Genomic DNA, 11,167 nt, shown 5'->3' on the forward strand with positions numbered 1-11,167 from the left:
ATGCCAATTCTTGACAAAATCTAGTATAAAAGATTAATGTTATTACAATACATAATTAATTTAGAGCAAGAACGTTTAATGAGAAGAGTGTTGTTACAGCAATTAAAATATGAAAAAAAAATTGGGCAAATAAAATCATAGACAAAATTGAAGAATATAAATTAAATATGTCATTCTTATCTATTGGGGCCTTATCAAAAATGAGATGGAAAAAGATGGTAAAAGAGGCCATTCTAAAAAAAACGTGATAGAAAGGGACGAAGGGGAAGGAGCAACAAAAACAGAACTGAAATGATTAATATTAATAATTATGGATTAAAGAATTATATGACATCAATGTCCTATGAGGATTCTTGTTTTGTGTTTAAATGCAAGACATGCATGATAGATAGGCTTGCTTTAAAAATAAGTACATTAGTGACAGACGGGTGTGACTTGTGTAGTGGTGAAGAAAAAGAAGACTTGTTACATCTGACTATATAATGGCTTTGAATATGGGGATATAAATAAAGGTATAAGTCCATTGAAGACTGGAAATATGACGATCCCAAGTTAATTAAAATTGCTTCCGACCACGTGAGGAAATTACTAAAATATAGGGATCAACGAATAAGATTAACAGAATTAAATGCTGGAAGTACAAATCAATGGAAATTATGAGATGAAAGTTCACATTCCCAGAATATCTTTGCACTTTCACCAGAACAGAAGTGATGCCTTGTGAAATACAAGAGTGGTGCAATAATTATACGATACGATACGAACTGTATGATTTCTATTAATTCCGACAGGGGACGCTAGTGTCGACTGATGCTTCCAACAATATTTTCATTTAGTTGTTAAGGTTGATAAAAATGATAATCGTCTATACACAAATTACGCTTATCAATTCGACATCTGTTTAGTTAAACGGTAAAACGACGTGAAAATATGAACACGGAATCGGAAACCACAGTTGTAGCGCTAGTCACTGAAACGATAAACACTTTGACTCGAAGTACTGACTTCGACGAGATTCTCCCTGTTGTGCAGAAAGTGTCTGCACTTTTGCCGAAACAGGGGAGGATTAAGTCCACTTCGGATAGTGTTATATCCGACAGCGATCGAGTCGAGTTCAGTACGAACATCTATGCCAGGTTCGCCGAGTTCCTTCTGGAGCACATCGGCTCGAACGTTGACGTCGAAGATGATAAAGTTCGAGAACTGTACAACGAGTTGTTGGATGGCTTCTTCATGCATGCGAGCTCCCACGATGCATTCCTAGTGCTCTGTGGATTCATCGAGAAGACCAGCGGGTGTGTATTTTACATAGTAGTTATTAGTAATTTTGCTGGGGAGTAAGGTTGGATGGGTTGGTATCCCTGTTATCACACTAGCCAATAGGTTGTTGTTGTTGTTATTCATTAATCCTCCTGCTACACGATGTCATGGTCACAATGTATACAGTGTATACACGCTTTGTATCGTTAGCTACCAGTGTTTCCTCATAGTAAAAAAAACTTTTTTTGGTTAACAACGGAGAGTCTGTGGCTAGATTACTGGGATGGACTCAGACAGGACTCAATAGGTACAATATCCAATATAGCCATGTAGTGCCAATGAGCCATGCAAGCCCTGTGGCTATATTGTCATGTGCTTGTTGCAGAATCAAACATGGCATTTGCTTCATGTGAATTCCATTGTGGCTTGCAGGCAAATCATAACACACACGTGCATGCACACACACGATATTTTGGAATCCCATACAGCACTTAGTGAATGTCTTTCACTTTCAGTCCGAGTCGGAAGCTGGACTTTGCCGTTAGTCTGCTGGAATCGTTTCTCAAGCAGCACAAGCTTGCCGACATCCTGTGGGAGCCGTGCGGTGGCAAAGTCGTCGAGGAGATGGAGGCAACGTGGAATGATGAGCTGATCACTGTTATCATTACACTGCCCAACAGACTCGCCAACAAGCTCAGGATGAAAAATAGGTACGAATACATGTACCGACACATCACGAATAACAGCCTGCATTATTTAAACTGTTGTTATCATTTTTTTTAATGTTCTGGTGTCTATATGCATGTACCCATCAGATATATATATATATATAATATGACTAAGTCACTTGTTTGCTAAGAACCGTAATAATTACTATTATTAACACGGACAAAATTTGTAACAAAACATCCAGGTTTGTAATCTGATACCCAGATGGCTGGATATATGGAACAGTCTTCATGCACTACCACGTTTAACGTCCATCTCCATGTAGGGATGTATTTCTTCCGTCGCCCTACTTCAAGCTGCTGGGTGTCGACATGTGGTCTGTGATTGAGAGATTGACCGAGTGCGCGCGCAGACAGGAGGATTGTTGTCTGAATTTCCTCAGCAAACTGTTAGGTCGACTCTGTCTCTCTGGAAATGGAGGTGGGTGCTACTGAATCAGCCGCTGATGTGCCTAGCAGGTTTCATTCTCTCTTTTGATTAAGATATATACATAAGCCATTTCAATCGTGATGTAATGAACCTACGGTCTTTGCTGTCTGATGCTAGTTATGCCCATGATAGATTGTTCATGGGGGCAAAGATGACTGTAATATTTTAAAAACCTAAACTATGATTTCGATACAAAACTACGATACAACCATTATAAAGAAACATCGGACTATACATGCTTAAATTCCCATTCAATAATTGCAGGAAAGCCTATAAGAGGGGCAAAGACATTTCTTCTGGCTTGCTGTCAGTCACATCCATCCTTATTTATGCCTCACGGAGGCATGCACGCAGTGAAAAAAATACACGGGGGCTCGAGGCGATTTAGCCCCCGAAATGCCAAAAAGAGCCCCGGAAATGCCAAAAAGAGCCCCCGGAAATTTGCATAGAGTTCAATGCAAACCAAATTTTAGAGTGCTATTTTCATGCACGCGAGCTTGAAAAGTAGCCCCCGAAAATTTTTTTTCAATTTTTCTCCTGCATGCACGTGTGGATAATCTACACGGATTTTCATCGGCAGATCGCGTGATGAAGCTGCTAGTGCGCGGTTTCGAGGCCGGATGCCGGACCTGCTTCGTGTGCCGGCGAGTCAGCCACACGCTGTTTGCGCGCGTCCCGGAGAGATGCATGGAGAGCGTGATGACACCCCTAGTCACCTACCTCAGCTGGTAAGCACGGCAACCGCGGAGCGAGAGTGAGCACATGCTCGACCGTGTCGAGGAATACGCACGAGATATGTCCTTGTCGATGTTCTTTGTGGAAACGCCACCTGTAGTTTCGAGGGGGTAGGTTCGTGGGTAGATAAGCGAGAGAGATCTTCTTGTGCTGTACACGTGGCATTTGTCGCGTGCGCGCCATTTACCAGCAAAGAAGAATGACTCACTAAACTCGGGCTGCATACTCAAAGGCGTGCGTTTTATATTTTTTCCTGGTTGCGGAATAACGCCTACGCCTGTCCGCGTGCGACAAGAAAAGTCGGCCCTACTTGTGCGAAACCAAATACGCCCCATCCTCATCGGTACTCTGGGTCGATTATTCAGTTATGTTTATTGCATCTCGGACATACTGCGACACACGTCCGTTGCTCTGGTTCCATGTCACCACTAACGGTGTTGTCGATTGTCGTGCGCGTCTTGCGTCCATATTGTCGTCGCTGCCGGTGCCACTCACGTCGCACATCTTTGTTGTCGTTGCCGTCGACGACAGGTACGGCACGACATCTTGGTTGCTAGGAGACCTGGTGCTGACGAACGGCAAGCTGCGCTACATCTTCAGCAGCAAGTTCCTACTGCTCAAGGTTTTCGATCAGGACGCGATCCTGAGGAATGTCGTCGGTTACCTGGCTGCTGATGTCAGGTGGAGGGAGGTGTTTCTCAAGGTAGGCGCAGGGGTATGGAGGTGTTTCTTAAGGTAGGCACAGGTGGAAGGAGGTGTTTCTTAAGGTAGGCACAGGTAGAGGGAGGTGTTTCTTAAGGTAGGCACAGGTGGAAGGAGGTGTTTCTTAAGGTAGGCACAGGTGGAGGGAGGTGTTTCTTAAGGTAGGCAACAGCGTGGAAGGAGGATGTTTCTTAGGTTAGCGCACAGGCTAGAGGTAGGTGTTTCTTAAGAGTAGGCCACAGGTGGAGGAGGTGGTTTTCTTAGGTCGGCACAGGTAGGGGGGTGTTTTTAAGGTTAGGCACAGGTAGAAGGAGGTGTTCTCTAGGTAATGCACATTCTTTAGAGGGGGAGATGTTTTCAAGGTAGGCAATGTACAGAGGTATAGGTCCATGTGAGAAGAGCAGCGATGTTTTTTAACAGTTTAATAGTTTATACACGTATTTTCTCTTTTTTGCTTTCTTTCTTGCTCTCTGCTCTTTCTCTCTCCCTCCCTCCCTTCTTCCCTTTCTCTGCCCCCCCTCTCTCTCTCTCGCTCTCTCTTCACTCTCTTTCTCTCTCTCTTTCTTTCACTTTCTCTCTCTCTCTCTCTCTTTCTCTTCTCTCTCTCTCTCTCTCTCTTCTCTCTCTCTCTCTCTCTCTTTTCTGTCTGTCATGTCTGTTTCTGTCTATATCTCGTCTTTCCTCTCTTCTCTTCTCGGACTTACTCTTTTTCTCTTTTTCTTCTCTCTTCTTCTTGCAACCCTTACTTTCTCTCACATCGCTCGACTCTCTCTCCCCTTCTCCGTAACTTCCTGACTCACTGTTAGCCTATGATGCTGTCCGTACTTGCCAGACTGCTCTCGACCACGTTGCTGACGTTGTGCGGGGAGCCACAGTAAGCTGAAGCATTACGGACGTGTCGGCAGCATGGCTACCTGATCACCGCGCGCGCTGCTCGTCTGCTTGTGCTCACCTGCGCGGCAGGAGCAATGCCCGAGCAGAAAACAAGAAGGTGAGAGGTGGCACGCAACTCGCACTCATGCTCCGTCTCACACTATGCCACCCGGTCTGTTCTGCTTCTGGTGTTTGCATCTTGATTCATTTCGTGTGTTGATTTTGTTTCATCGCTGTAGTGAATTTTTCTGTAGTCGTTACATTGTTATGTGTGCTCCCTTCAAATGCGTTTATGTTGTATCAACTGCCATGCGTTTTTGTTCACTGATGGTTTTTGGCGTTGATTACATTGTTTTTGTGGTGATGTTCAAATGGTTCATGTGTGTCGCCTGCCCCTTATCCTTCATATTTATTATGATGACGGTAACGTCGGCACACAAAATCGGAAAGAAACAATTCGACGTTGATACCGCTCCACACTCACAGCTTGGGGCCATACGATCCAACGTTGTCGCCACTTTGTGTTCTTAGCCAGAGTGGATGGTTGCAAGTGCTCACGGCGGTGCAGACACCATTCTGGAGGAGGCCCCTACCGGGCGTCTGCAGCGTCAGCGGCATGATCGTCTGCTGAGACTTCAGTGCCGCACGACTAAACTTCAGCGGACAAAGAGCTCAAGTTTGAGGTGATGCCCTACTCTTTGAATTCCTACTAGTCTTTTTGCAGGTGTCATGAAAGCTGGAAGTGCTAATATGCTTCTGAGTTGCCACTACCGCTTCCTCTTGAGCTGTCAAATGGAGCAGATTTGTCCATGTCGCGAAGGCCCGTCATGAAATTTCGAATTCGCACAGTGCGAGCGAGAAGAAATTTACCAGCAGTTCGTGCTTTGATCATTGCCTTTCAGTACAAAGAGGAGTATGAGGTGAAGCGGACTGATTGTCCCTGGCGATTCTCCCAACCGATCCCTGACCGCTAAGAAATAAAAAGTGACTGGCTGGTCAAAATCTAGAAAGCGGAAGCCAAGACAGAAGAATTACGCGTCGTGCGAAGGGCAGTGACGAAAGAACAGGTTACAGAGCGGCAATAGAAGCGCGCAGAGCAGAGATAGTTGAGTAGCAGTGTCGAGAAAGGACAGCCAGTGATATTAATGGTAGCAGTGATATTTAAGCGGTAGCAATGATGGAGAAGGGAGCAGCGAAGAGAAGGGAGAGCAGAGATTTCAGTAAGGTAGCAGTGAAGAAGAAGCGAGAGCAGCGATGAGAAGGAAGAGCAGAGTAGTTTGAGTGCCAGTGGGAGAGAAGGGACAGCAGAGATAGTAAGAGGTAGCAGTGACGAAGAACGAAGAGCAGCGAGGAGAAGGACGCGAGAGCAGAGATAGTTTGAGTAGACAGTGGGAGACGAAGGGACGCAGCGATATAATAGGTAGAATGGGAGAAGGGAGAGCAGCGAGAGAAGGGAGAGCAGCGAGAGAAGGGAGAGCAGAGATAGTAAGGGTAGCAGTGATACGAGGGGACGAATTGGTAGAATGGGTAGCAGTGACAGAACAGATAGCCTTGATAAAATGGAGGAAAGGATAGAAACGGAGAGTGATGATAAAGAAAATGGAGAAGACGACAATGGTAGCGAAGATAAAGAGAGCGTGCGGCAGCTGCCAAAGGCAGCTGGGAAGTCTGACAAGAAAGAAGCCATCACACAGGAAGCTGGTGTCAACGCGCGTGAGAAGCCAGCTAGCGCAGATATAGACAGGTGCTTAAAGTAAAAGCTCCCCTTTCTTTATTAAAAAAACGCTAAGAACCTGGCAATTGTGAACTGTTCCGACAAACATCGGCAATCATACTATTGATGTTCGGTAAAAAAAATGCTTTAAAAAAATACAGCGACTGCTGCAATGTAGTCGGCTAATTAATTAACGAACGTCATAATTGTTAGCAAGTGCCGAACTGTCAAATGTCTCGTTGCAGTGACGATGACCTTGAACCGTTTGACATGTCACATGACAAACAGTCGAGCCGGATCAAACCTCCCGCTTACATCCGCGACTGCCTGGATGGGCTGATAGCCACCGAACAACCGGATCGAACAGCGATCTGCCTGCAGACCGCCGAACAACTTGTCAGGAACGAGCGGGAGTTCATCGACCCACAGGTAGGTGGCGCCATAGTGCAGCAAAAATCTTTTACTAATATCCTTTTACTATTTATATCTTATATTTTTTAATTTTATCTGTTTGCGGGCTCGCTGTGTGAGCGGCATGTCATAACAAATCGCTCCTCCTCTGTGGTCATAATCTAGATGATCTTTTGTTAGATGATCCTCTAGATTAAAAAATTTGAGCGCACTTATTTTAAATGTTAATAATTTAAATGTTTATTTTAATGCGCGACATTATTGCGATGCGGTTTTTTGACGTCAAAGACGCTTCGGGCGTTGTTGGCGCGCGGTTGCCATGGCGGCGATTCGACAGTGATCGCATAGTCTGCGTCTCCTCTCCACCAGGTGGCGGTTGAGCTCACGAAGGTGCTGCTGCACCTGAACGACGAGTACGATTTGCCCGGCTTCGTCGTGCACCGGCGACGCGCCCTGGTGGCAACGGCGGTGCGATTCCCGAAGCGTGTCGCTGACTACCTCACGCGACAGTTCTACGAGCGGAACTACAACCTCAGGCAGCGCATGGACGTACTGGAGGTGAGAGGAGGGAGGGAGAGGTGCGGTCGCCTGCGGGAATGAGCGTGCTTCCCAACCCGTCGTGCCCGAGGTCGTATAATATGTCGGATTGGCTCAATATGGAATCAATAGTTTGAAGGCTGTTACTCTACAATTATTTCAAATTGAGGGTAGGGGGCATGTACGCCGTGAAATCACTAGTTCTCATGGGATGTTACCATGATTAATTTAAACTTGGTTGGGGGGGGGGCAATATGGAATCACTAGTTCATATGTTGTTACTTCACGATTAATTAAAATTGGGGTGATAGGTGGATGGAAAACATAAAATCACTAGTTTGTAGGATGTTACTCTTTGATTAGTTAAAACTGGACTGGTTGTGGGTCATGGAGAACGAGAAATCAATAGTTCACATGGTATGTTACTATGATTAATTTAAACTGGGGGGGGGGAGCAATATGGAATCATGATCACTAGTTCACATGGGATGTTCCTCCACGATTAGTTTCAACTGGGGATAGGGGGCGTGCGTAAACGTTATACACAGACGTGCAGGATGTACGCTCGCTTCAATCGTGACAGAGGTTCGAACATTTGGAAAGATGAGCGTCTCTCTTCATTGCGCGATCCCTTTCGGGCTTTAGCTGCACTGCTACAACACTTGAGCAAATTGTTTTCCGACGCAGGTTTTAGCTGCTGCCGCCCAGGAGCTGTCTCAACCCGGCAGCCCGCCGCTCGCAGCCGGCGCCTCTGGGGAAGGTCAGAGTAGGGTGATCTCCTCCTCCAGCAGTGAGGCGGTCCCTCTCAGCCCTGGGCCCACCACCGAGAACTGGAGGGCTCTCATCGAGCAGCGATTAGAGAGGAAGACGCGCCGATTTAGCAAGGTGAGCGCTGCGTTGATACCCCGCATTCAGTGGCACACGACAAGTCGAGTGTTTTTTTGCGATGTCACTCTTGCTTTTGCTCTGCCTTACTACTCTTTTCTCTCTGTTTACCTCCGCCAGGGGATTGGCGGAGGTTATGTTTTCACCGGCGTGTGTTTGAGTGTTGGTTTGTGGGTTTGTGTACGCTCGCTGATTGGCTGATTGGCCCGCCGCCGCGCCAGAACCGCCTGTATCATACAGGTTAAGCCTAACTGAAAAAGTTATGGACGGATTGTCATAAAATTTTCAGGATACGTCAGAAATGGGCTAACTTAGAATTGATGAGATTTTGGTGGTGATCCGGATCCAATTAATTAATTCATTCATTCATTAATAAAATTTCCAGGATAGGTCAGAATGAACATCACCACAAAAACAATGTAATCAACGCCAAAAACCATCAGTGAACAAAAACGCATGGCAGTTGATACAACATAAACGCATTTGAAGGGAGCACACATAACAATGTAACGACTACAGAAAAATTCACTACAGCGATGAAACAAAATCAACACACGAAATGAATCAAGATGCAAACACCAGAAGCAGAACAGACCGGGTGGCATAGTGTGAGACGGAGCATGAGTGCGAGTTGCGTGCCACCTCTCACCTTCTTGTTTTCTGCTCGGGCATTGCTCCTGCCGCGCAGGTGAGCACAAGCAGACGAGCAGCGCGCGCGGTGATCAGGTAGCCATGCTGCCGACACGTCCGTAATGCTTCAGCTTACTGTGGCTCCCCGCACAACGTCAGCAACGTGGTCGAGAGCAGTCTGGCAAGTACGGACAGCATCATAGGCTAACAGTGAGTCAGGAAGTTACGGAGAAGGGGAGAGAGAGTCGAGCGATGTGAGAGAAAGTAAGGGTTGCAAGAAGAAGAGAGAAGAAAAAGAGAAAAAGAGTAAGTCCGAGAAGAGAAGAGAGGAAAGACGAGATATAGACAGAAACAGACATGACAGACAGAAAAGAGAGAGAGAGAGAGAGAGAAGAGAGAGAGAGAGAGAGAGAAGAGAAAGAGAGAGAGAGAGAGAGAAAAGTGAAAGAAAGAGAGAGAGAAAGAGAGTGAAGAGAGAGCTGAGAGATAGAGAGAGGGGGGCAGAGAAAAGGGAATAAGGGAGGGAGGGAGAGAGAAAAGAGCAGAGAGGCAAGAAAAGAAGAGCAAAAAAGAGAAAATTACGTTGTATAAACCTTATTAAACTGTTAAAAAACATCGCTGCTCTTCTCACATGGACCAATACCTCTGTACATTGCCTACCTAGAAAACATCTCCCCCTCTAAAGAATGTGCATTACCTAGAGAACACCTCCTTCTACCTGTGCCTAACCTTAAAAACACCCCCCTACCTGTGCCGACCTAAGAAAACCACCTCCTCCACCTGTGGCCTACTCTTAAGAAACACCTACCTCTAGCCTGTGCGCTAACCTAAGAAACATCCTCCTTCCACGCTGTTGCCTACCTTAAGAAACACCTCTTCCACCTGTGCCTACCGTTGAGAAAAACACCTCCTCCACCTGGTGCCTTACCTAAGAAACACGCTTAGTGCTCCCCACACCTGTGGCCTACGCTTAAGAAACACCTCCCTCCACCTGTGCCTACCTTAAGAAACACCTCCGATAACAGCCCTGCGCCTACTTGAGAAACACCTTCCGCTCCACCTGACATCAAGAGGCAGGTAGAACGCGACGACATTCCTAGCAAGGATCGCGTCCATGATCGAAAACCTTGAGCAAGTAGGACTTGGCTGCTGAAGATGTAGCGGGCAGCTTGCCGTCGTCAGCACCCAAAGGTCTCCTATGCAACCAAGATGTCGTGCCGTACCTTCGTCCGACGGCAAGCGACAACAACGGGGAAATGTGCGACGTGAAGTTGCACCGAGGCAGCGACGACAATGCGGACGCTAAGACGCGGCACGGCAATGGACCAAACGTTACCGTTAAGTGTGAACAGGGGGGGGGGGGGGACGGAACCAGATGCAAACGGACGTGTGTCCGCAGTAACGTCCGAGATGCCTATAAACGTAACTGGATAAATCGACCCAAGTACCGATGAAAGATGGGGCGTATTTGGTTTCGCACAAGTAGGGCGCGACTTTTCTTGGCGCACTGGCGGGACAGGCGTGGGCGTTATTCCGGCAACCAGGAAAAATGTAAAAACGCACGCGCTTTGAGGATGCAGCCGCGAGCCTGAGGCAGCATCAAGGTCCCCCCCCCCCCTCCCACCGTTTAGTGGGAGTCATTCTTCTTTGCTGGTAAATGCGGCGACAAGGAACAGCGAACAAATAGCCACGTGTACAGCACAAAAGAGATCTCTCTCCGCAGACCACGAACCTACCCCCTCTGAAACTACAGGTGGCCGTTTCCACAAAGAACATCGACAAGACATATGTCGTGCGTATTCCCTCGACACGGATGATGCCATGTGGTTTCAATCTCGCTCCGCGGGTTGCTGTGCTTACCAGCTGAGGTAGAGTGAAACTAGGGGTGTCATCACCCTCTCATGCATCTCTCCGGGACGCGCGCAAGACAGCGTGTGGCCTGACTCGCCGGCACACGAAGCAGGTTCCGGCATCCCGCCGAACCGCGCACTAGCAGCTTGCATCAACGCGATCTGGCCGATGAAAAATCCGTGTAGATTATCCACACGTGCATGCAGGGAAAAATTGAAAAAAAAATTTCGGGGGCTACTTTTTCCAAAAGCTCCGCGTGCATGAAAAATAGCAGCTCCTTAGAATTTGGTTTGGCATTGAACTCTGATGCAATAATTTTCCGGGGGCTCGGCTCTTTTGGGCATTTCGGGGCTCTTTTTTGCGGCATTTCGGGGCCTATAATCGCCGTCGAGCCCCGTGTATTGTTTTTCA

General features: G+C 47.0%; 2 protein-coding genes across 2 annotated transcripts in view; both read left to right on the top strand.

The window, feature by feature from the left end:
* The first annotated feature begins 843 nt into the window (after positions 1-843).
* Positions 844-5,415, top strand: LOC106805869 (telomere length regulation protein TEL2 homolog). The gene is made up of 6 exons (XM_014807641.1): positions 844-1,295; positions 1,776-1,970; positions 2,255-2,409; positions 2,999-3,146; positions 3,685-3,856; positions 5,260-5,415. Exons 1-6 carry the CDS (start codon positions 931-933, stop codon positions 5,413-5,415), a joined length of 1,191 nt encoding a protein of 396 aa, XP_014663127.1. The 5' UTR covers positions 844-930.
* A 682-nt stretch (positions 5,416-6,097) lies between these two features.
* Positions 6,098-11,167, top strand: part of LOC106805871 (telomere length regulation protein TEL2 homolog) — a 9,612-nt gene continuing 4,542 nt past the window's right edge. Inside the window, exons 1-5 of the mRNA XM_014807642.1 lie at positions 6,098-6,472; positions 6,688-6,871; positions 7,223-7,411; positions 8,078-8,275; positions 10,045-10,247. Of these exons, the coding sequence (XP_014663128.1) occupies positions 6,252-6,472; positions 6,688-6,871; positions 7,223-7,411; positions 8,078-8,275; positions 10,045-10,247 (995 nt within the window). The 5' untranslated portion in view covers positions 6,098-6,251. The remainder of the gene's footprint in view (positions 6,473-6,687; positions 6,872-7,222; positions 7,412-8,077; positions 8,276-10,044; positions 10,248-11,167) is intronic.

The sequence above is a fragment of the Priapulus caudatus genome, unplaced genomic scaffold (assembly GCF_000485595.1).
Source record: "Priapulus caudatus unplaced genomic scaffold, Priapulus_caudatus-5.0.1 Scaffold131, whole genome shotgun sequence".
Classification (NCBI taxonomy): domain Eukaryota; kingdom Metazoa; phylum Priapulida; class Priapulimorpha; order Priapulimorphida; family Priapulidae; genus Priapulus; species Priapulus caudatus.

What these genes read in the sequence shown, in the direction of transcription:
- LOC106805869 (XM_014807641.1), top strand. Translation starts at nt 931, where the DNA reads ATGAACACGGAATCGGAAACCACAGTTGTAGCGCTAGTCACTGAAACG. An exon ending in AAGCTCAGGATGAAAAATAG is followed by an intron (nt 1,971 to 2,254) that starts GTACGAATACAT and finishes ATCTCCATGTAG; the next exon opens with GGATGTATTTCTTCCGTCGC. An exon ending in GGAGGGAGGTGTTTCTCAAG is followed by an intron (nt 3,857 to 5,259) that starts GTAGGCGCAGGG and finishes TTGTGTTCTTAG; the next exon opens with CCAGAGTGGATGGTTGCAAG.